This window comes from Rhamphochromis longiceps, linkage group LG6 (genome assembly GCF_057381845.1).
Source record: "Rhamphochromis longiceps isolate RC_006_pf linkage group LG6, R_longiceps_female_GT1.1, whole genome shotgun sequence".
NCBI lineage: Eukaryota > Metazoa > Chordata > Actinopteri > Cichliformes > Cichlidae > Rhamphochromis > Rhamphochromis longiceps.
Genome location: NC_140562.1, coordinates 34,539,423 through 34,562,203, shown reverse-complemented (window position 1 = coordinate 34,562,203; position 22,781 = coordinate 34,539,423). Strand labels below are relative to the sequence as shown.

At 38.3% G+C, this 22,781-nt stretch overlaps 1 protein-coding gene across 1 annotated transcript in view; it reads left to right on the top strand.

Moving 5' to 3' along the window:
* Positions 1–1,010: 1,010 nt before the first annotated feature.
* The window catches only part of rbm20 (RNA binding motif protein 20), a 45,983-nt gene continuing 24,212 nt past the window's right edge, over positions 1,011–22,781 (top strand). The window contains exon 1 of the mRNA XM_085410363.1: positions 1,011–1,551. Within this exon, the coding sequence (XP_085266489.1) occupies positions 1,430–1,551 (122 nt within the window). The 5' untranslated portion in view covers positions 1,011–1,429. The remainder of the gene's footprint in view (positions 1,552–22,781) is intronic.

Below are 22,781 nucleotides of genomic sequence, written 5' to 3'. Positions count from 1 at the left end.
GAATTGCCTCCTGCTTTTCTGTGACTTGAATTTGATTGCTTGACTGTTTCTGTGCACTACAATTATTTACCATAAACGGCTGATCAGTCAGGAGCAGCTTCCTTGAACAACCACGAGTGTAGCGGGTCTGTTTACATTTTAGAGTAACAGCTTAGCCGCAAGCTCCAGCTCCTTATTTTTTTCCTCCAGTCTTCATTGTGTACAAGTAGATTTATTAGGGCAAATCCAGATGAGCTATGAAACTCTAATCCACTTGTAAAAGCATATTGTGAAAGTTTTTCAATTATTTTATAAATTTAGGTTTCAAGACTTTGCTGAAAATCTTTGTTTCGTGATCAATCAGATAAAATAGCAGCTATATCTAGATGATATGTTTGTCTATGGGGAGACATGGTTTAGGTTTCTTTAAACAAACATCATCTCTCAGATTCTCTGACTCGTTTCTTGGAAACTTTTTTCTAGGTTTGTCTTCATAACTTAAATCCCCCTGCAAAATTACACTTTCCTTTGCAATCTAAATAAATACCCAAAAATCCAACCGTGCAGCACGTACAAGACCCGGAGGATTGATGTGTTGTCACTCTGTATGAGCCTTTTCTTAATGGTGATTTATTATCAAGCACACCCTACTTTTTGGCTGACAGATGTGAAACCTCAGCCTGTCTGACCATTGCAAAATGTTAATAATCTGACACTGTGTTCCAGGCCTAGAGACTGGCTCTCTCCAATGATTCAGCAGCTAAATTGATCCCGACACCTACTGAGTGACTGATGGCATTCCCAGAACCGCAGTGCATGCCTTCATCAGCCAGACTATGCAAGCGTGCGTGTGTCTGTGTTTCTGTGTCAGTGTAGAGGTGATAATCAGCGGTGGCTGGAGAGACCTTCTCGTCCCTGTTGTTGTACTGCATGGAGCTGTCCTGGGCAGGGACTCCCTTTTAGTCTATTTAACTCACACCCCCCTTATGCGGTCCCCTGAGCCCACCTCTTCTGTTATTCCCTCTTTAACTTCACTCAGTCATCCTCCTGTTTCTCTTTGAACAGGCGCTACACTGATTTCCCCATCTCTTGCCCCTGGAGAGAATACAGGAAGTGAAGGGAAGTCTTGGAAGTGTATGTAGCATAGTTTATAGGGAAAGACAGTTGGATAGCCAAGGGTAAAGGGGGCTTTGCTGCCTTTGCTGCTGTCGATCAGGAGTAGCTGAGCAGCAGAGACCCCGCTGAAGTGCTCAGCCCCCAGTCTCTTCCTGCCTGTTGGTATTTCTGTGGCCGTTCAGTGAAGAGAAAGAAAAAAAAAAGACAAAGAAAAGCAGGCTGGAGAAAGTTGCCCTATCAAGATCTGGTGTCTTTGGTCTGAGGTGGTTACTTCTGAGGGGGGTGACTGGAAGGGTGTAAAGGCTGGGGGTGGTGCTAGGGAGTTTGTTTTGCCATGCAGAACGTTTGGGATCGGACAAGCAGCGTTGACAGTGACAAAACAGGTCATATAATAATGCTGGGAAAAGGACAAAGCAGTGGATACCCCCCTGAGACAACAAGCAACACCTTACAGAGGTAAGCGCAAAATCTGTAAACCGCAGAATCAGGATACAGTACAAACACATGCCAGGTGCTCACGTGGCTCTATGAAAAAAAGTCCACAGCACGTTTTTGCAGTGGTATCATGAATATCCTGAAAAAAAAGTTGTGATGTTGGAAAAATGTCTGCATCTGTCCTGTAAGGTCTTCTTGCATGAAATCGAATTTGATAACCTTAAATACGGCTATTTATAATGTGTCTTAGTGAATATTACTACAGTACTGAGGATTTTATACTCACCATATATATATAAAAAAAAAACAATATGCAACAATATAACAAAGTGCTTATTAAAATTTATTTAAAAAATATCTGCACTTTAAAGAGGCTCTAAGGTTCTTTTTTTGGAAAAAGCAATATAAAATTAAATAAAAGGGAAATTGTACAGTCAGCAGGTTTATCTGAATATACTGAGCTAACACATTTTCCCCTTTAAACATATCCAGGATTCATATTAAAAAGCAGAAATGCTGACTGAAAATAAACTATCGGCCTTGCTGTGATTTTTTTTTCCGCTGCTCATTCAAATCTGTGGTTGTCTTGTTCAAAATATTAGATGTGTTGAAAACAATCCCACTGTTTTTAACGTCACACGTTTGCTGCTGCTTCTTAAATTGGAATAAATTATATTTTGTAAACTACTTAACCTTTTAAAACCAAAACAATTAATTTAGGAAAATTTGCTGTTTTCAACATGTACTTTGTATCTAAGATCACTAAATTCAGTTGATAAACATATCCATTAAATTTAGAAAATTAGATGTAATTTGTAAGCCAAACAATGTGAAGTCACTGAAAGGTCTTATATTAAATTTGTCAGCAACACAGTATCACTGAGCTCAAGCTCTGCAACCCTACAATAAAACTGTAAAACGTATGTGATCATTTCTGTAACAAATCTTGATTATATTGATTATATTTTGTATTTATTGATGATTTTTCTTTGAATTACTGTACAGTGTGTGAGGAGACAACTGAGCAATTTGTCTTTAAATATTAATATGAATTGGTGGAAACGTTTATTGGGCAGAGAGTTTCTACTGAATGAATACATGAAAACTGTTGTGTGTGATAGTATCAGTAGCTACATTTTATTTGGTTAATTGCAAATCAGCAAAGTAAAAGAGTTCGATAGCACTTTAATGGACTTCCATTCTGCTGTTTATTTAAGATCGTCATTCAGTTAAGGATTTGTCGCCCTGCTTGCTGCCATCATCAAAACAAACAAAAACCCAACATGTAGTCAGACTGTGCAGCCTTAGAACGACTTTTTCTCGAGACTTATTAGTTACCTAAAAAGTATTGTTGGATAACCTGGAGAATCAAGAGCTGAGATAAATTATTAAAGGAAAAGTGTTTAAGGGAAATAAAGTCGAAATATTCCAAAACCAGAAACAAGCAACGGTAGGATTGTACAAATGTTCAAATTTAATAGATCATTATGCGCTTTCTTAAACATCGACCCGAGTGTTTTCAGTTACACTGTGACACGCTGAGGTCTTCTTGTCTTAAGTGCTATAAACATTTTCTTAATTCTCAAATATTCAGCCCAGGCATGGATATCATTCATTTAAACATGTCAGAAAAAATCTTTCAGATGTAATAATCTGAATTTTGTTAGTTATGAGGAATTTGTACATTTGTACATAAGGCAAACTTTTAGCTCAGATATTTTTTCAGACTAAAATAAAATACACGATTTTTTACTTTTAGCTCTGGAAATGTCTGAACATGTAAAATAATAATAATTTTTTATTTTTTTTTAATGGAGCAAATAGATTTTCCAGCGCTTAGTGAGTCTATGTGCAGGGTTTTCTCACTTGCAGTGACTGTTACGCATTCGAACTGCTGTGCAAACCTCTGCCAAACAAGAAAAGTTAGGGCTCAACAAAAACAAAAAAAATTCTGCCAGACTTTCTATGTTTCTGCATCACACGAATAAAGCTGTACAAAAAATAAACATGAAAAAAGCAACAATAGGAATGTACAATTATGTACTAAGATCATTATAATGCAGCAAATAAATATGTGCAGTAAGAAAAAGTATCTGCTCTTTGGGTAGTAGACTGTAACAAGATTGGTGAGACTTTTTGTTGTTGTTGTTGTTAAAAGCTGTCACCCCTTTAAGAAAAGAGCCATTTTAGCTGCTTTCTTAAACACCTACCAGGGTCTTTTCAGTTGTAATGTGACAGATTATCCCAGATATAAGACAGATATAAGGAATTAGTTCCATCAGGAAGCTTTTTCTTTTTCATATCACCACAGGCTACAATAAAATAAATGGATTTTCCAGAGCCTAACATGTCCACGTATGCAGTTTTCTGACTTGCCGTGAATGTATACGGACCACTGTGCAAACATCTGCACAATTAATAAGGAAACTGTAAAGTTGTAACATGTCGTTACAAAAACATTCAGCCAGAATTTAGGACAGGACCGAAGGATCCGGGTGACCAGACTGCATGTTTGTGGTGGTTTAGTGGTGAGTAGCCTGTGACGGATTGTCCTGTAACAGATCAGTTGAGCATGCTTGACATGCTTTGTCACACCATCTATGCATTAGCATTCATACCTTCCCTTATTTTGCCATTTCACTTTCCTCATCTTATGACTCTTTCCCACCTGCCACGGCTCTATATCACTGTGACAGCGCGTCACAGAGGGGAAAGTTCAGTGTCTGAGCGAATTTTACCTTGTACCACAGACCGTGCGGCTCCGCATCGGAAGTTGATATGTGAAAATGCAGCAGGAAAGGTAAAAGCCGGTGTTCTTCTATCGATGTGCTGATACTTTTCTTCAGTGCTGTGAAAGCCACATTTCAGAACAAAACAGAACAAAACTCAAAGGCATTACATGTTGTAATACGTTACGGTCTAAAACTCAGCTTTGTAAAGAACAACTTTGTCTTTAATGAAGTAGTGAATATATTGCATTTGATTTTTGGGTTAGTTGTAAAAGCATTTGCGTTTGGGAGTATCCATGGATTTATAAATAAAGCTATAATCATGTACTTATATTTATATAATATTTATTTGTTTGTTCACTGTAAATCAAAACAGCAATGATATAGTTTATTTTATGCTCCTCTTCTATTTAACGTTACATTGGTACATAGTTAAGCTCATCAGGACAGAGAATGTTCTGCATTGATAAACATGTACAATTATAATATTTATGTGTTTTGTTTTATTCGTCGACTGATCTGTGATCTTTTTTTGCCTGTCTAAATGTCTGTGTTCTCAAAACTTTTAATGTAATAAATAGCTTTCAGTGGAGGCAGTGTAAGTGTAAGAGGGGAGCCAATTGAGTTGAAGGACCATTTTGCCATGTGTAACCACGCTCGAGCCTTAGGGAAAGTATATAGCCACAGCTGTCGAAAGCAAAATATTGAAAATAACTATGTTGTGGTTCAGGGAAACAGAAGCATCCTCCAAAAATCCTCTGGAGATCTAGTTTTTGAAAATGAAGTTTCACAGATATTTACTCTTTCGGGCTGTCCCCCTCTGGTGACGTGTTGTTAACATCCTTTTTCTGTTGTTTAAATCTCATAGATTTTAAGCCATTAAACACAGATGTCTGAAAATTGACAACAATAGAAAACTATTGATGTGTTTTATCAAAGCAAATTCACATCCTTTAGTTTGCTGCCAAGTGTGTCATGTTTAAAAGCGCTCTTTGCACCGAGTCGTTAACTTGAAGTTTCAATCATCCCTGCAATCCCCTGCAAGGTCATTAACGGGAGCTAATTTAGACTTTCGCACACTTTAAATGGATCTGGCCAAATGGCCGTCTGGAGAGAGAAGTGTTGAGTGATTGGTGTGGTCGCTTTGCAGATCTGTGATTGTGCGGGATCCCTTTGAAACCCGTGATGTTGGTTGGCACAAGGCTGAGCAAATAAAAAATACAGAGTAGTTAATTTTTTTTTATGTTTTAAAATAACATTTGATACTAAAATACAGTCATCACTGTCCCCTCCAATAGATCTTGTCTCTCCTTAAGAAGACAGAAAAGTTGACAAAACAGATTAATTACGCTCGTCCTTCATTTTTTACCAGGAAGATTTGTCCTTTCTGTTGCTTACAGAAAATCTTAATTTCTAGTGTCACCTATTTGTGTCACGGGACCATCTACCTCCCCCACCAACACCTCAAGCATGTGTTCACTGCCTTGTTGACACGTGGCAGCAACTGTGGCTAATCCTGATGTTAAATGGTTGACAGTTGCACCGGAGAAAGTCTTCGTAGGTACAACGGCCGCGCTGGTGTCCACTTTCAGCCAAGTGTAGGTGCATCCTGTAATTGGATCATTAAATTAGGCTGAGGATGTTACCACAAAATGCACCATTAATATCAGCCCACGGCACAACAAAGAAGTTTCATTCTCTATAACTTTAACATAGCCTTTGTGACTTGTACATAAAGATCAGTGTCTCTAATGCAGAGTAATAAAGCATAACAGTAAAAACAAACACGTAACAGTTTATTTGGCTGGGCTTTACCTAATTTAAATGATTTTTAAGCTTGAGTACACCTTTTCTAAAGCTCTGCAATATTTCACTTAATTCGGCACACATTCTCTTACAGCACAAGCCATTGCCAAAACTATTAAATGCATATTCTTCAAGCTAACAGTCTGTGAAAAGGCCTTAGAAAAACATTGTTACAAGCAGGATTTGTGACATGCCACAATGGTGAAAGAAAGTTTAGGTGGTGGCAGACTCCAGCAGTATGCTGTAGCTTTAATGGCTGAACCAAACAGTAGATCCAAAGGCTAAATAAAAGACTCACAGAGCAAAAATCCAAAAATTCAGACAAGGAAGATTTACAGGAAATTTCGAAACAAGTCACAAGAAAATACTGGAAATTGCTGAGATAGTCTGACAGGAAACAGATGGCAGCATGGCTGTATAAAGAGTAATTAAGTCAAGGGAAACAGGTGTTGGGGCAAACAGAAACCAAAGGAACACGTACAATAAACTGGTAGAAAGTTTCAAAATAAAACAGGAAATGATCATACGGAGTCTGTGCTGGTTGTGACAGTAAATTCATGTCTGTGGTTCTTCTCCTGCAGCACATGGGGTTATGTCCTGGTGGGAAAGGGTTTATAGGCGTTGAGTTGGTAGACTTAGCAAGGCTAACTATTTGGAACAATGGGAGTGGTCAGAGTTAAAGGGGTTTAAATGTCTTTACAAATGGTATCCACATTAAAAGACAGCAATGATAAAAGAGCATTGTCAAATATCTGCATCTGTATATATTTACCAATGAGATTTGCACGCAACTTAGACGGGCTTGAGAGGGATACACCACTTAATCCCGAAATCATCACAGTTTCAGTTTGGTTCTGGTGTCTCTATAAATGAAGCGGTAATATGACGCCGATGCTGTGATGGTCTTCTTAGCTGATGCAGAAAAAAATCACAGACGCAGCTCGAACAATATTAATAAAATGAGAGGCGGTAATTGTTTGTGACGTTTGATTGCAGTTGCTTGGATTCATCAGTAACACAGTATCAGCTGCACATTACTGAGAATCACACAGACTTTTGCTCTTTCAATGGATGGACTGTAATTCTAGCACCATGAGCACAAAACTGAGAAAGATTAGCAGGATTGCTCAGAGAGACAGTCATACTGTTAGGATGGTTACAGTTTGTTCAGCGTAGAGCTTAAAGTATCCAGTAGCTGTTTGAGATTTTTACTTTTTTTTTTTTAATTTGTGACTATTTCTTCTTGAAAATTATTTAGTTACAGTTACATAGCATAGCATGAACCTTTTGAGCAGTTGATCCTAGCTCTAATTACAAGAGGCAATCAGTTGTCTTTGGGATCAGCTCTTCATCACTACCTTTCCAGCTCTTAATGCTTAAATATATGAGCTGGCAGAGTTTAAAGGTCTCGATGTGAACACAATCTAAATTTAAAGGGTTGTTCATTTGAAACGGATGAAGTGTACTTCCCAGCGGGGGCTGCAACATTCTTTTTTTCGGATAAATTCTTCAACGTGTTTGTAAGATTTGCTCCGTGCATGTGAACAGTGACTGCTTTTATATGTTTGTGATGGTGCCTTTGTTGGGCCTGGGATAATATTTCACTATCCTAATATAAATAAGCCTTTGTCCATTTCCAAAAAACAAAAATGGGAAGATTATGTGAAAAGTTTAGTAAGGACACATTCTCGTCATGATCCACTGGCAGCTCATCAAACACTAAACTGGGCACTTTTTATTTAACGCTGACTATATGGCTTGTTTTCCATCTTTATGAGTCCTTGCATAATCACTGTTATTAAATAAACTATGCATTTTTTTTATCAAACCATCTGCTGCTGGACTAGACATTCCTCCTTGTTATAACAAATTATGTTGGGACAACAGCTCTGCTGCTCTTCTGCAGATGTGGGGGTTGCATCATCAAAGTATTGAATACATTTTTTGTATCTTATGTCCGTGACAGTAATCAAATAACTTTAGTTTTTCATAATTTTGTATTTTGTTGTTCAGGTAGCGCGTAGGTAGTGTGCTGCATGTAAGCTTGGGTACGTGGGCACTTTGCTTGAATTGAGCATAATTAAACCCCACATTGGATTCAATGAGTCATAAATGAGTCAGATACTGTTTTAAGGTTTTGTCAATACTGCTGCTGCTGTGCTATTTTCTTCTGACAAGGCTAACGCGAGTAGGAGGCCTCTGCTGCTTGTTGTCAATCAGTCGTTTAGTGGTATTTGTTCAAGATATAGTAAAGTGAGGGAAGAGGGAGGATTAAAGGCTAATGCCACAAGCATAGTTCATTTTTTTGACGCTCTATGTAGTGTATAAAAACTCGACTGACAAATTTGCTGCTATCCAAAACCAGCAGTCAGAAAGTTTAATACCGAATGTGAAAGTTTTTCACAAAGTTAGACGATTTTACTATTAATGCTGAGCACAATATTGATTTGTTTTCAACTTTTCTCACATGTAGGGCCTTGACGGATAAAGAAGTCCCTGTCAAGTTAGCAGAGAGCTTTTCTGTTTGCAGAGGCATGCATGATTGGTGCTTACAGTAACCTGTTTTGCAGGTGGCAAAATTAATATTTTGGCTTTAGTAGTTAAAATGAACATTTACAGGATTTGTCAGCCAGTTATAGCACTGTTCAGCTGCAGTAAAAGCCTTCACTGCAAAATATTCGAAATGTCTAAAATCTTGGGAATTAAAATGAATAAGTTTGTCTTTCTCAGCCTTTAAAGCTGTAGTTTAACCTGGGAGTAAACTATTTTTCGAACCAGGAAAGGTCTGAATAGACTGGCTCTTCTGATTGTCCTAATTAATATAAATAAATGTCACCCTGCAGTGCAGCTACTGTATGTCAGACTTCAGTGCAAGGTCACACATTGCACACACACAGTTAGAGGAAGCAGCTCAGTTCTGAATTGGGAGAATGTACTGAATGCATGTTGCCCTACAGGTTTAACAGAAGGAGAGTACGGGTGTTTAAGTGACACATAAACCCACACAGTATCACACAGCCACTCTGCTTTGCTCTGTTAGGCCGGCATCAACAGCTGAGGCCAGTGGAGATTGTAGCACGTGTGCTCACCCCAAAGGCATCTTCCTTTCATCCACATAGTGAGCAGGCCAGAATCCAGGAAATCAAATTCTCTGTATACTTGTCATGCACAGGCAATACCTGCAGATAAGAACTTTATTTGTTGATTTATCTTTGTTCTATATGAGGACAGTTTTTTTTAAACGTTATGTCACATGTGCACACCAAGATTATGTCACTATGTCGTCCGTGGGTTTGCCAAGACAATCTAATCCTTTGTGAAGTGTACTTTAAAGACATACATACATTTAATCTCCATTTCATATATTTTAAAGACATTTTATATCATATTTTGCTTGTTACAATCCCAGATATATCAATTTGTTTAGGTGTTGTTTATCTGTTTCGTTGTGTCTACGCACTTGGTGTGTGGGTGTATTTTTGTTATTTTATGTGTTAGCGTGCTTTTGCTTATGCTGTGTGACTATGTACTACTGTAGCTCATTATATACTTGTCATTATAGAGCAAAGTAATCTGGCACAACATATTACCAGCAATGGATTTGTTATTGCATGGTGCTAATGTCTGCTAATGCAGTCTCTTTGTATCGTGAAAAAGAGCACCGCTGAAAGATAAATAGGCAGCGTTGGGCGTAGACTGTTCTGTTATGTTAAGGATTTAGCCTAACCTTGTGCTTACGATTTAAAATTAGTTGGTTATGTAAATTAAAAGAGCTAGTCTATTACTGGTTGTTGAATTTGGACTTGAATTCTGTCAGTATCTGGGTAGGGATAAGCAAGTGGCCCCCGTCCCATTACCCGGGGTTTGGCTATGTATAGGTCCTTAATAGCAGAAATACCACACTCAGCTTCTCTGCGTTAAAAGAAGGGCTGCTCAGTAGGGAACACCATGGCAAGCAGAAGGAAGGCAAAAGGTGATAAATACCTTTGTATAATTATTTATAATCACCATATAAATGAACTGCGTGTGAAATTGGATTCATTCATCTTGACCGTCACAGGCAGTGGAGCGGTGCCTGATTGTTTTTGCTGGCTTTTTTTTCCATCCAGGGACATGTTTACATGTCTGGCTGACCACAGAAAGTCCCCACAGAAAGTCAGGTGGTCTAGGCTTAAGTGGTTTTTAATGGTTAATATGATCCAAAGCGTACTAATAACTTTGTCAGGTTTTGGTTATGTATATAGTGAAGATGCTCTGTGTTTATAAGGTTATATGTCTCCCTAATTTCTAAACCAGTGATAGATATTTGGAAATAAATCTATTCAGTACTGATTTTAATGATTAATAGACAAAAACACTCAGTTGGTCTGCAGATATAGCAATATAACTGCTTTTTGAAGAAAGCCATCTGTTTGTGATTAGCTGGTATTCATGCTGGAGGTTTCTTCCTGCTAAAGGGGAGTTTTTCCTTCCCACTGTCGCCAAAGTGCTTGCTCACAGGGGGTCATATGATTGTTGGGTTTTACTCTGTATGTATTATTGAAGGGTCTACCTTACAATATAAAGCACCTTGAGGCGACTGTTTTTGTTATTTGGCGCTGTATACATAAAATTGAATTGAATTGAATTGAAGTTTAAAAACTGTAAAAGCTGATATGTTATCAAACCTCATTTGACCAAATTCAGGATTTTATATCAAAATTTAGCTTTTTCTTTTGTAACTAGTAGTTTGAACTAGTTCATGACCAACGTACCTTGGAAGCTACAGCTCAAAGTCTTTTCAGCATTTCTGACTATCACCATGTTTCCTTGAACTGTTGACATATTTTCTAATAGTGAAAAGCATTCAAACTAATGGAAGTCTGGAAACTATAACTCAGTTCAATTCAGTTTTATTTATATAGTGAAAAATCAGAAGTCACAAGGTCCTTTTTGCTGTAAGGTACAAAAAGGAGTGCAGTATTTCATTCATAGAGACATGTTTGGACATTAGACCTGTTTACCTGTCTTTATGTTTATATATCTGCCCTTGTTTGCTGAATTTCACACAGAAGTTTTGGTGTAGGCAATTTGTGGCTCTTTGTATTGCCTTTACATCTCCAACTGAACATTTTAGTGTATTCAGATAAAGTTCTCTGAACATTTTTGATTATTAATGTCACTACTAATCTAGTTCCGTTCTCAAAAGTCCAGAAAATACAAAACAAACTTGTACAAAAAAACTTTCTCATTACAATTCACTCTATCTTTGTATTTTACCATGTGTTTTACCAAATGACAGGACTTTCATCTGTAAGGCAGCTCAACACTGTTCACACTCTTTTGACTATATGTGGAAATGAGTGACAGCCTGAAGAAGCTTGATGATTTGTGGTGGAATTAAGATAGAGTTGGACATTTAATAGGGTTGGCTCATGTTGCTTTTTGACCCATTTCTATTTGTTTCACCCTCACGAGGGGCGCGAGAAAGTTGGGCTGAGGGAGTAGATGACAGAAGCTGTTCTCAGTGTGGCATGTTCAGACCCTGGGATATGTGGAGGACACCAGGTGGGCAATATATAAATTATCAGACATGCCAGGAGAGAGGACTCTTATAGTTAGAGCTAATATACAACTTTACAACTCAGCAATTGTAATTGTAGATACAGTCTGCACAAATGTTAATGGGGAAATGCCTGATATCCACTCTGGAGTTTGGCATAGCAGGTGAACAGAACAGCTGATAGAGTATATATGTTGAGAACAGGTTGCTGTGTCAAGAAAAATGATGAATGCTCTTGTGTGGAAATGGAGGCAAATGAAAGATATCTTACAATAAATACAGGACTTTGCTTATAACCCGTTTGGGAGAATAATGAAGTTTAGTGGAGTAGTTGTAAAATGGAGCCCTGAAGATGATATAAGGATTAAATAAATTTAACTCATTTGGACAAAAGCCATATTCAAATTTAAATAATTAAACAGTGTTTGATAAACTCTCCATCACAGAATAGCTTACTGTTTGAGTTTGTGTGTGGCTGAACTGCAGCCAACAAACAGGCCTCCAATGTTTCTGTGAGAGAGTGAGTAAGCACACGTTATCTGTTTATTATTATCTGTTTAGTAACATCATTACATAAATATTGTGTAGTACTATTAGATTATCTATAATATTGTCACAATTTAATTTAATGGGTAGATCTTTTATTTCATTATGACATAATGTTCAGTAAACATTCAATTCTTTTCTGTTAAAGATGTCTATGAATGATTTAATAAAAACATAACTAACTAAAGAAAAGTGTCCCTAATCCTATAGTTGTAATCAGATCACTTTTAACACATAAACCTTTACATTAAACCCAACATCACAGCTAGTTTGGAGTAGTTCTGGAGTACTTAGTATTACATATACTCAGTACTTATATGTATAAATATTAAGCAGTGGAGTTCTACAAAAAAAGTATTTTTTTGACTTTATAAGAGGCCAGTAAAGACTATAAAGTTTCTGTGACCACTTTTAATATTTAAGCTCCTCACAACTTTATTAATTATTGTCTTTCATCTTAAAATTAAAGGCTACACATGTTTAATGGGTTAACTTGACAACATCAGCACTCTAATTTATCCTTTTTTCAATTATTTTTTATTTTCCTGGAGATTAAAGTCACTTTTTGCCTCCCTTAACTTTAAATAGTGAAATTTCAACAATAAATCAAGATGCCTGAGCTACATTTACGCATTAAAATAACCCCACTTAAGTCACTTGGTAATTTGTCTACATATTGGAATGGGAGTGTTTCCCATGAGACCACATTACTACTAGTGAGAACCACTTTATCTGCCATCTAGCCCCCTTTGTGTTATCTTTCATGTAAGCATCAGAAGCATGGCACTTTGCCAGACTCTCAGCACCAGACCAGTAAATAAATATTACTTAAACATTTTATACAATTTAAAAACTCAAAGAAGAAGTATATGTATACTATTATCCTAAATATAAAACCATCCAAGCTTTTGGACAAAATTGAAAAAATCTGAAAAATTGTTTCTACACTCTGTAAAATAACATCGGAAATAACATTATGTATGCTACCAAGAAATGCTGAAGTCTTTCAGGCCCTTACACCAAGCTTTGAAAAGTTTTTGTCTTGAAGTGAAGTGGAAATGATGGCACTGCTGAGGGGACAGTACAAGTAATGATGTGTTCACACCAAATGTGAAGAGAAGTTTTGCCTTAGTTTATTCCCATGAGTACAGCTGCATGACTTGAAGTTTTTGAAACAAGAAATAATCACCCCTAAAAGCCAACGAGGAGTACCACTGAAAGCTAGAACCAAGTGGGACGATCGTGGCTCAAGAGTCGACAGTTTGTCTTGTAATTGGAAGGTTGCCGGTTCGAGCCCCGGCTTGGTCAGTCTCGGTTGTTGTGTCCTTGGGCAAGACACTTCACCCGTTACCTACTGGTGGTGGTCAGAGGGCCCGGTAGCGCCAGCGTCCGGCAGCCTCTCCTCTGTCAGTGCCCCTCAGGGCAGCTGTGGCTACAATGTAGCTTGCCATCACCAGTGTGTGAATGGGTGGATGACTGAATGTAGTGTAAAGCGCTTTGGGGTCCTTAGGGACTAAGTAAAGCGCTATACAAATACAGGCCGTTTACCAAGTTGCAGTAACATATTTTCAGAAGTTACCATAACTTCCTGCAATTTTGCCCATATTACTCCAGGCACCATACTTGAGCTCAGTGTGTGATTGTGTATGAGGAAACTCCAATCCGATGGTTTTTCACATATTAACTATTTTAACTATCTTAACTACTTGCACTGGCCGGCACAGTTGAATAGTGTTTGCATGTAATCACACCACAAGACAAGGTACCTTCATGTTTGTTGTAAATGCACAATACATCTGCTAACTGTTAAGGATAAGTGTCTTGCTTAAGAGCATCCAAGTGGGGTAGTAAGCAACAGTATTTCTTTTATGTTACCACATACATTTTATACTGCAGGACTATATATCATCACATAAACTTTAAAATCTGTGTATATAAATTTATGAGGAGGAGAATGCCAGTTCAGAAGCATTATATGGTAAGCTTTAACAATGTGATGCAGAAGCATGAATGACCATCATCCAGATGACCTCTTTTTAGGGGAAGACTTTGCTTATTTAAGCAAGATAGTACCGTCATAACAAAAAAAACAAACAAAACAAAACAAAACAAAACAAAAAAACAAAAAAAAACAAAAGCTTAGCTGTGGAATCGGTAAATCAGAATGCTAAACTGGCCTGAAGTTCATTTCTGACATGCATCAGCGCGTTATGTTGCAAAAAATGCATGAGGCCCAAACTGTGGAGCAGATCCTTAATCAGTCACCCAAGAAAGGGAAAACATGTTGAAAACTACTGCAGCTGTGCTCCTCAGGTTCAAAATGCATACAGTGTGTTTGAACAAGGCTTAATCTTTCACCAGGATAAATGGCTCCTTTTCCAACTGTTGAAAATATGCTCCTGGCATCAAATTCAATATTAGGATAAATTTCCTCATCGTACATGTTTTTGCACTGTGTTCAGACAGATATAGAGTATACCATCCATACCACTCAATGCGAGGATTATGGCACGGCTGCTCCACATTTTTGGTAATTACCGACGTTTTTTATTCGTTTTTTATTCATTTTTTAATATTGCTGTCATGGTTTATCCACCAGTATTTGCATGCTTTCTCAAATGATATAAAAATGTGCATAAAAGTGGGAATTTAGCTCTGATTTTCAAGGGCTGTAGTTTAAATTATTTGCCTGTCATTAATTTTGCTCTTTTGTATTTTCAACAGAATCTTTTTTGGTATTGAGGTTTTACCTCTACTTTATAATTCTCTCTTAATTGTAAGAGTTTGATCAATTATAAAACTTCAGCCTTCTCTTCAAGTTAAGTCCTACTGATTGTCCCAAAGTGTGGAGCAGCAGGCATTCAGGACTCACAGTATTTTTGGTGTAGTGTTGAGTCACGGAGAGGTTTTGGGGCCTGGAATGAGTCACTGCCCTGTCTATCCGCACAGACCTTACATAACACTAAAACAGTCTTTTTTTTAAATACTCAACTTGGCAAACTAGGTCAGGTCATCGTCATTGTGTTGATGTAACATCTAACTTTTCTTCTTTTTTTTATCGGTGTGGGTAGCATTATTAAAAGGCTTTGAGCTCTTTAGCTTTAATAAGATGCTACTTTGTAGTTCATCTGTCGTTATAATATGTAGGTTAATGACAAATGAGTAGCTGAAAGCAAAAAGATCATCTTCATTTTGTCATTACACTTGACTCATCACTGCTATGTAACTCTTTGTACACATTCTTTTGTGCCATCATCTTATCACCTTTTTAGAAGCACATTTGTGTGTATGTAGATTGACTCACCCACACTAGGTTTAATTACAGCATAGATCTTTGATAACGCCTCTTCTTTACCCTCATCTGAAAGGTTGGCATAATGTTTTTGTATGTTTTCATTTCTTTAGCTTTGCTCTTGGTTTGAAACTTTGTTTGAGGGTGGTGTAAGATGGAGTCTTATTCCAGTCCACTCAACTCTGTGTAAGACCGATGGCTGTCATTGTGGGCGTTAGAGAAGACAGGGTATGATCGAGTGGTGATGGTGAGGTAGAATTGCAGCTTGGGTTTTTAATTTCTTTATCTTATTTCCTTTAAAATCAAAAATAATTAACCACATTCACAGTTTTAACACAGACAAAGTTTGTGGCTCTTCCTAGAAAATTTGCTAACTCCTTTTTGTGTAATGGCAACTTTGCTTTCAGGTGTTTACAATGTCCAACAATTACTCCACAGTGCTGTGTCCAAGGCAGAAACAATCATACGTCAGGCTGCTATTTCTGGCGTCTGCTATCATCCGCTCTCCATCCCCTATCACCGACTGACAGACAGGGATGATAAAGAGATGTCTGTGTGGATGTCTGGGATGGGGGAGGGAGGTGGCAGTGGTGGTGATGGGAGGTAAACAGTGGCTAAAGCACAGAACAGCCCCAAACAGGAAGAAATAATGAGATGGGGGTGTAGCTACATAGCAAGCAGGAGTTTGAGGAAGGGATTAGAAATCAAGCATGCTAATGGGCAGCCTAAAATATCCATTGTCATAAGGGGGAGGTGACCTGGAAGATCAATTGCACCACAGGGAGGTGGGAGAGGTGGTGGGTTGACATAATAATGGCACTTCTCCTTTTAATTTGTTCTCTCTGTTTTTCATTTGTCTGAGAAACACGGACTGTCAGCGCAGTGCACGAGGAAAAAAAAAAAAGTTACTCTGGTGTTTTTGTGTGTGGGTCTGGAACAGCTCAGACACAGCTGTCAGTGACTCATCAGTGTGAAGATAGCAGGGCAGTAACCTTCCTGACTCCCTGTGGTGTGTGTGGATTTGCCTGTTCCCCTTCGCAGGCGGTAAACTGAAGACAAAACTCCCTCAGTCCGCTGAGGCGTTGTGTTCTCAGTAAAAACCTCTCTGGTTTATATGTATCTTTGTGTGTGTATGTTACACATAATTTCTAACTGCAGTGTGCTGCAATGCAGGCATGCTTTTTCATGTATATTTCTATGAGGGTTCTCTTGAAATGATGGTAACATTTTTTTTAAGTTGAAAACACACAGAGAGAAAGCTCCTAGTAGGGCTTAACAGCATATGGTACATTTATTTAAAATTGACCTGCTGTTTTTGTATTTATCACATATTTATCCCTGGAATTGAGCTGCAGGTTGGTGGAGCCTCTTACGTAATCATGTGTCTGAGCCAAGCGGTTTCAGCTACTCTTGCTTTAAGGACGCCTTTTTTCGGTTTTCAGATTGACTGCCATTCGTAAACAAAAATGTTTTGTGAACTATATTCCGGGCACAACCATATTAAAGAGACGGGCTTTGATATTGTACCGATCCAAGAGCATTATTTGAAACTTTGGTAATGTGAAATATTACAGAAAATAAGGAAAAGCATTAAAAATTTAATTTGAAGTTTCTGAAAGTTATTGTATATTGTGGCAAAACAATGTTTGCACGAACCCAGTAGACATTTCATAGTAATTTTTTTCATTAGTCCTCCCAGAGCTGTTTCTACCAGACTAAGTTTACAGTAGTTTTTGTAGCCTCGTGGCATCTCAGATTGTTTTTGCATTGCAGTTATCGTACCGTATGGTGCTAACCACACACAGACTACCTCAATAACTGCTGCTGATCGAGGCGCATCATCAGCCTTATGCTATCAGATCGTTTTGCATTCAAAAATACAGAGATGCGACTTTCTGTACATGCAACTATATATTGTGCAAATCTGTGAACATATTAAGTCAGTCTTTGTAATATGACTATAATTCTCTGCTCCATGACTAATGTGTCAGTTTGTGAACACAATTTTTTGTTATTCAATATATGTGTAGACATATGTGTGTGTGTGCGCATAGCAGTTTTTTCAGAATTTCACACTGAAGCTTGTCACAGATGCTGTGTGGATTTTTTTGTCTTTGACTTTGATTTAGTTTATGCAACTGAAAGGAAAGACGTGTCTCAGCGCTGTGTATTTGTAGCTATAAAATGATAAAGTACAAGATGAGTAGTCTTAGTTTATCGCTTGAGTTTTATTAGTATGTATTACTCCAATGACTAAGCTCTGCAGAGAAATCCCTCGATGGTCATTACTCCAGGGCATAGCCAACCCATTCTGTCCACTGGCTTTGAGGGGGATTTCTCACTTACACTGGGACGACTGTCTCTTCTTTCCCCTTCGGTTCGTTTGTTGTTTTAGGGTTTCTGCAGAGCAGCTGTTGGAAAAGGTGGTAAAATCGCTTGCTTTCCCTGTTTAGGCTCATTTCTACTAATGGTTCTTTGAGCAGCCTGAGATGCCAGCAGTTTCCTGAGATGAGATATATTGAGCCATATGGCAGCAATGGCCTCTCTATCACTGTCAGCTTTGTGTTATGTCCACCGCTGTTTTACTTTTAGGGTAAAACAGTATGACTGGCTGTTTTATCCTTCTGTCGTCTTCACTTTAACTCTCATTTTTATTGCTGTGCCATGTGGTTTGTGTCTTGACTGTATTTCAATATCACAATGAGACAACCGTGTTAAGCCAATTTTATTGGTAAAATAAAAGGTGACTGAACCATTACTCAACATGCAGTTTAGACTATATGAGCTACAAATAGCTAATAAATTACTATTAATAAAACATGAAATTCATAGCAGATTATCCCTCTTTTTGCATGAGACCAATATTTCCAGTGAAAGAGAGAAAACAAGAAAAATGTCTATGTGTGCAATCACTTTCAATGTCTTTTGTTGAATTCGACTCCCAACCCACCCATAGCAAGTGAAGCTATTGAATTACCTTGTATTTAAAATACTAGTAAATGCCCATACTGTTGGAAAAATGATATATTTAATCACACTGTGAGAAGTAAAAGTGGTAGTAGATGTTTAATTGCTTAAATTTTGGGCAGTTTTAGCCCATTTGTAGGTAGTTTGTAGGCATTTATCATTCAAATTGGACATAAATGAGATGCTAATGTAGTGATCTTAAAGTAGTGGGTGCTTTAAAAGCATTCATTTTAGCCAATTGCTATGTTCTTGTCAGGCAACACAATGAATTCATTTTATAGTACGTTTAATTCCACATTTATGGATGTAAATTATAGATGTTGTTGCTACCAAGTAAAAATGATACGAAGCTTTTATAATGTGTTATTGGTGCATGAGTGCTAAAACAGGTTTCTTTAGTCTGTTGCTAGGCAGTTGCAACAGTTTCTGATACAGATAAGAATCTTCAGGGATTGTAGCTCATCCTTTGTACCAAGTTTAGTTGTTGAACTCCTGATTGTGTATGAGGACTGTCGCAGACAGACAGAGATTTTGCATATTGCAATACGATCAATACTCGTAGCTCTCCCACCCATTTTATTTGTGGGCGATTGTGGCTCAAGAGTTGGGAGTTCGCCTTGTAATCGGAAGGTTGCCGGTTCGAGCCCCGGCTTGGACAGTCTCGGTCGTTGTGTCCTTGGGCAAGACACTTCACCCGTTGCCTACTGGTGGTGGTCAGAGGGCCCGGTGGCGCCAGTGTCCGGCAGCCTCGCCTCTGTCAGTGCGCCCCAGGGTGGCTGTGGCTACAATGTAGCTTGCTATCGCCAGTGTGTGAATGGGTGGATGACTGGATATGTAAAGCGCTTTGGGGTCCTTAGGGACTAGTAAAGCGCTATATAAATACAGGCCATTTACCATTTATTTGATCTTTGTCCAGTTTTGTGCAGTCACCTTCCTGCAGGGAATCCTGTGCATGCTTCACTTGGTTTGCAGTGGTTTTACTGAATTACATTGCTGGTTGGACTATTTATCGGCTCTAAAGGAATTTATTGAATCATTAATGGTGCATTTCAGCTTAGTTTGAAAAGATGCAATTTTATAATGTAGGTCAGGAAACACTGTGGCTTGCATTAGTGCTACTCAGGGGTAGATGGAGTAATTTTAAAAGATGATGGGAGGTGAGAAAGGAGCTGCACTGCCATTGGCTGAGAGGTCAGAGACTGGGATGACACAGCTGGGTGCAATTGATATTTGTGAGGCTGGCAGAAGTGACAGATGGCAAAATGCAATGCTGGCTTTGGAAGGAGATGGAGGAGAGTGGGAGTGAGGTAAGACCGTGGAGAGAGGGTGAAAGGAAGGAAAGAGAGAAGGAATGAAGGAGGGGTTGTAGGAATCATCGCTACATCACGTTGCGCACCAATATAGCTCTGATGTTGCTGACCACAGTCAGGAACGACTAAACTTACGTGTTCCTTACTGTACCCCGCAGTTACACATCAACAGAAGTAATCAGTAAGCTTGTGGACATGTTAAGCTTTATTTTGATGTTTACACTGGGAATTTCACAAAGAAACATGAATGTGGTACGGCACAGCAGCTTCCAGTGAAAAGTAAATTTACTGTCTACACCCAGACAGCAGCTATAAATAACTATTTCAGAGCAGCAGAAAAAATGGCTGGTAAAGCTCAGCTGTCAAAGCCAACACACACCCCCATTCCTCATATTACTTCACCTCTGAGTCTTGTGACAGTTCCTGTGCTTGAATTCCCACATTACAAATATTTTACTAATCCAGTTTAGACAGGATTAACTCGCCAAGAAGAAAAAAAATACTATTTGGGCTGACTGTATTTCTTACATAGTATATATCTTTATTTTAATTAAGGGAAATGGATCATTTTTTGTCTAACTGGTGCTAGTTTATGGAGTTTAGACTTTCCCTATGAGGTTGCCTTCCTTCTTTTCGCCAGCAGCAGCTCTGACAGCCAGCTGGATCGCTGATGTCACTCTGTCCAAAGTCCAAGCAAGCTGACTCACCTGGCCCTCAGCACTCAGCACCCAGTTTGACACTCAGTGTTAGCAGATCCCAGGTAACCGAAGGGCTTTTCTTAGCTCTTGTCAGCACTGCTGAATCAAAACTAACCACAGAACATCTGATAGACTAGAAAAAATGGACAAGTGTTGATAAAGGTTTGGCATTACAATTCATGGGTTACTTGTCATAGGTTTTTTTTTGTAAATTTAGTGAATAGCGAGCACATTTTTTGTCATCAGTTGGCTAGTAAAAAATTTTTTGCATTCGTTTTAAGCAGGTGTCCCTTTAAAGTCCTTAAGTGGGCACCATGCCATGGGGGCTTTGACAACTAATTGCGGATTTCCTGCTAGGAAACATATTTTTTGGAGGGCTCTTAAAAGTCCACAGTTGGGAGACAGCTGTCAAGTAAGACTTTTGACCTGCATGTTTCTCCACGACTCCAGTATCCTACCAGCCTATGCTTGAAACAAGATCACCTTCAGCTACCGTGTGCATGTGAGAACTAACTCTCTTAACGTGTAGTTGCATATCTCCTGTTCACTTTTGGTGTAAGTCATTGATTTAAAGGTTTGTTTGTTGCTGATTATCCTGGGCGGGGTGCATGCGATTGAAGTTGCCCCACAAACTTTAGTTTACATTTTAATATGACTTCATAAAACCCTGTGACTGATCCCCTGCATAAATCTTACCATTTTACAAGCATCACCAGAGAAACATGGTATGGATCAAAGTGATGCCTTTGAGTGGATGTATCAGCTTTACGGGGGTTGCGATGGGCCAGACCCTATGTCTCTGTGGCCGAGATACCTCACCCGTCGCTAGAAACCTATAAATCAGGAACTACCGTCTGTGCCAAATGTGGATGAAAGCAAGCTGACCCCGCTTCCTAGCACATATCTCACCATGTGACCGTCTTTCGTTGCTTGATAGGCTGCAGCTATGTGTCTCATTTGTTGAAAAGTTAAATTAAGGTTCTGGAGTGTCAGTAACGATTTTTGCCCTATTAGGAAGAGCAGAGGTTACACGTGCTCCTCTTGATTAGTGTCTTGAGTCATGCATTCAGCAGTATCCACGTATACGCATCTCTCCACATTCTGTCTGCATGTCACATCTGTGCAAGGGATTGGAAAGCCTTTGTTTCCCATTCCAAGGCTACCATACCACCATCATGGCATTTCATTATGAGGCACACTTTCTAAATCGCTGCCTGCAAATGTAAACACTGTATGTCATATTCTAGGAACCTGGTAAGGACCTGTTAATTAAAATGAAAAGAGTGCCCTCATATGGCAAAATGATGAATCCTTATCAGACCACCTGGGGCTACATATGTTGATATGTGGCACCACCTAGTGGACAGCAGAAATAGTTTTTTGTAAGGAACCTACCTTGTAGGTCTTTTTACTAACAGTGTATGGACAAAAATAATGTCTCTTTTTAGTCAAAATGTTGTAAATTATTACATTTTATGGTAAAGATTGTGTGTAAGTGGAATTAGGCAAAAAAGATGACAACCCTGTCGGTTGGTACAGTCATCAGGAAATTAATACAAGTCAGTGAAGCAGTAGAGACATGATTTAATGTGGATCTAATCCTAAACTGCTAAAGAAATTTCTAATCAGTAAAACAAAAAAATAGAAGTGACAAAAAACATAATTAACGTTTTGATAATATGCAGAATAAACATTACTTTTGCATTTTAATGGAATTAAAATCGTCTGTGAATAGAGGAATAACATAAATACCATTCACAACCTTTTGTGTGATACTTCAGGCTTTTCCGTGTACTTTCAGCTACAGTTTTTAAAAAGTCTGATTTTCTAAGTTGTACCACACTTTAAGAAAACAGCATTACAAGACATTGCAGCTGCAAGTACTTACAGAAAACGTTCTGAAGCTAAATCAAAAACTAAAGGAGACAAAATAAAATCTATGTTTAGTATAATTATCAGTTTGCTTTCTTTCTTCACTAACACACAATTTGTTTTTGCATTAGTCTGCTGGATCCAGTCAGAAAATGCAGTTGATTTAAATGTGTTAGAAAACAGTACTTGAAAGATATTCTGCAACTTTATTTTGGTGAATTTTAATAATAATAATAATACGTTTACTACTACCGGTATTAAAAAAATAATTGTTTTTTTTTTCTTCTTGATAGTCATAAAGTATGGCAGTCAAACAAGCAGCTTGTTCTCTCCCTGCCATCTGGTTGTGACGCTAACAGATGGAGTGACTATAAATCTCTCAAACTGAAGGCTCCTTGGGAGTTGAATGCATGTATGCTTAAGTAAAGATTTTATTTGCAGCTGTAAAAAAAATGTACTGACAGCACTTTACATAAAACCCCAATAAAA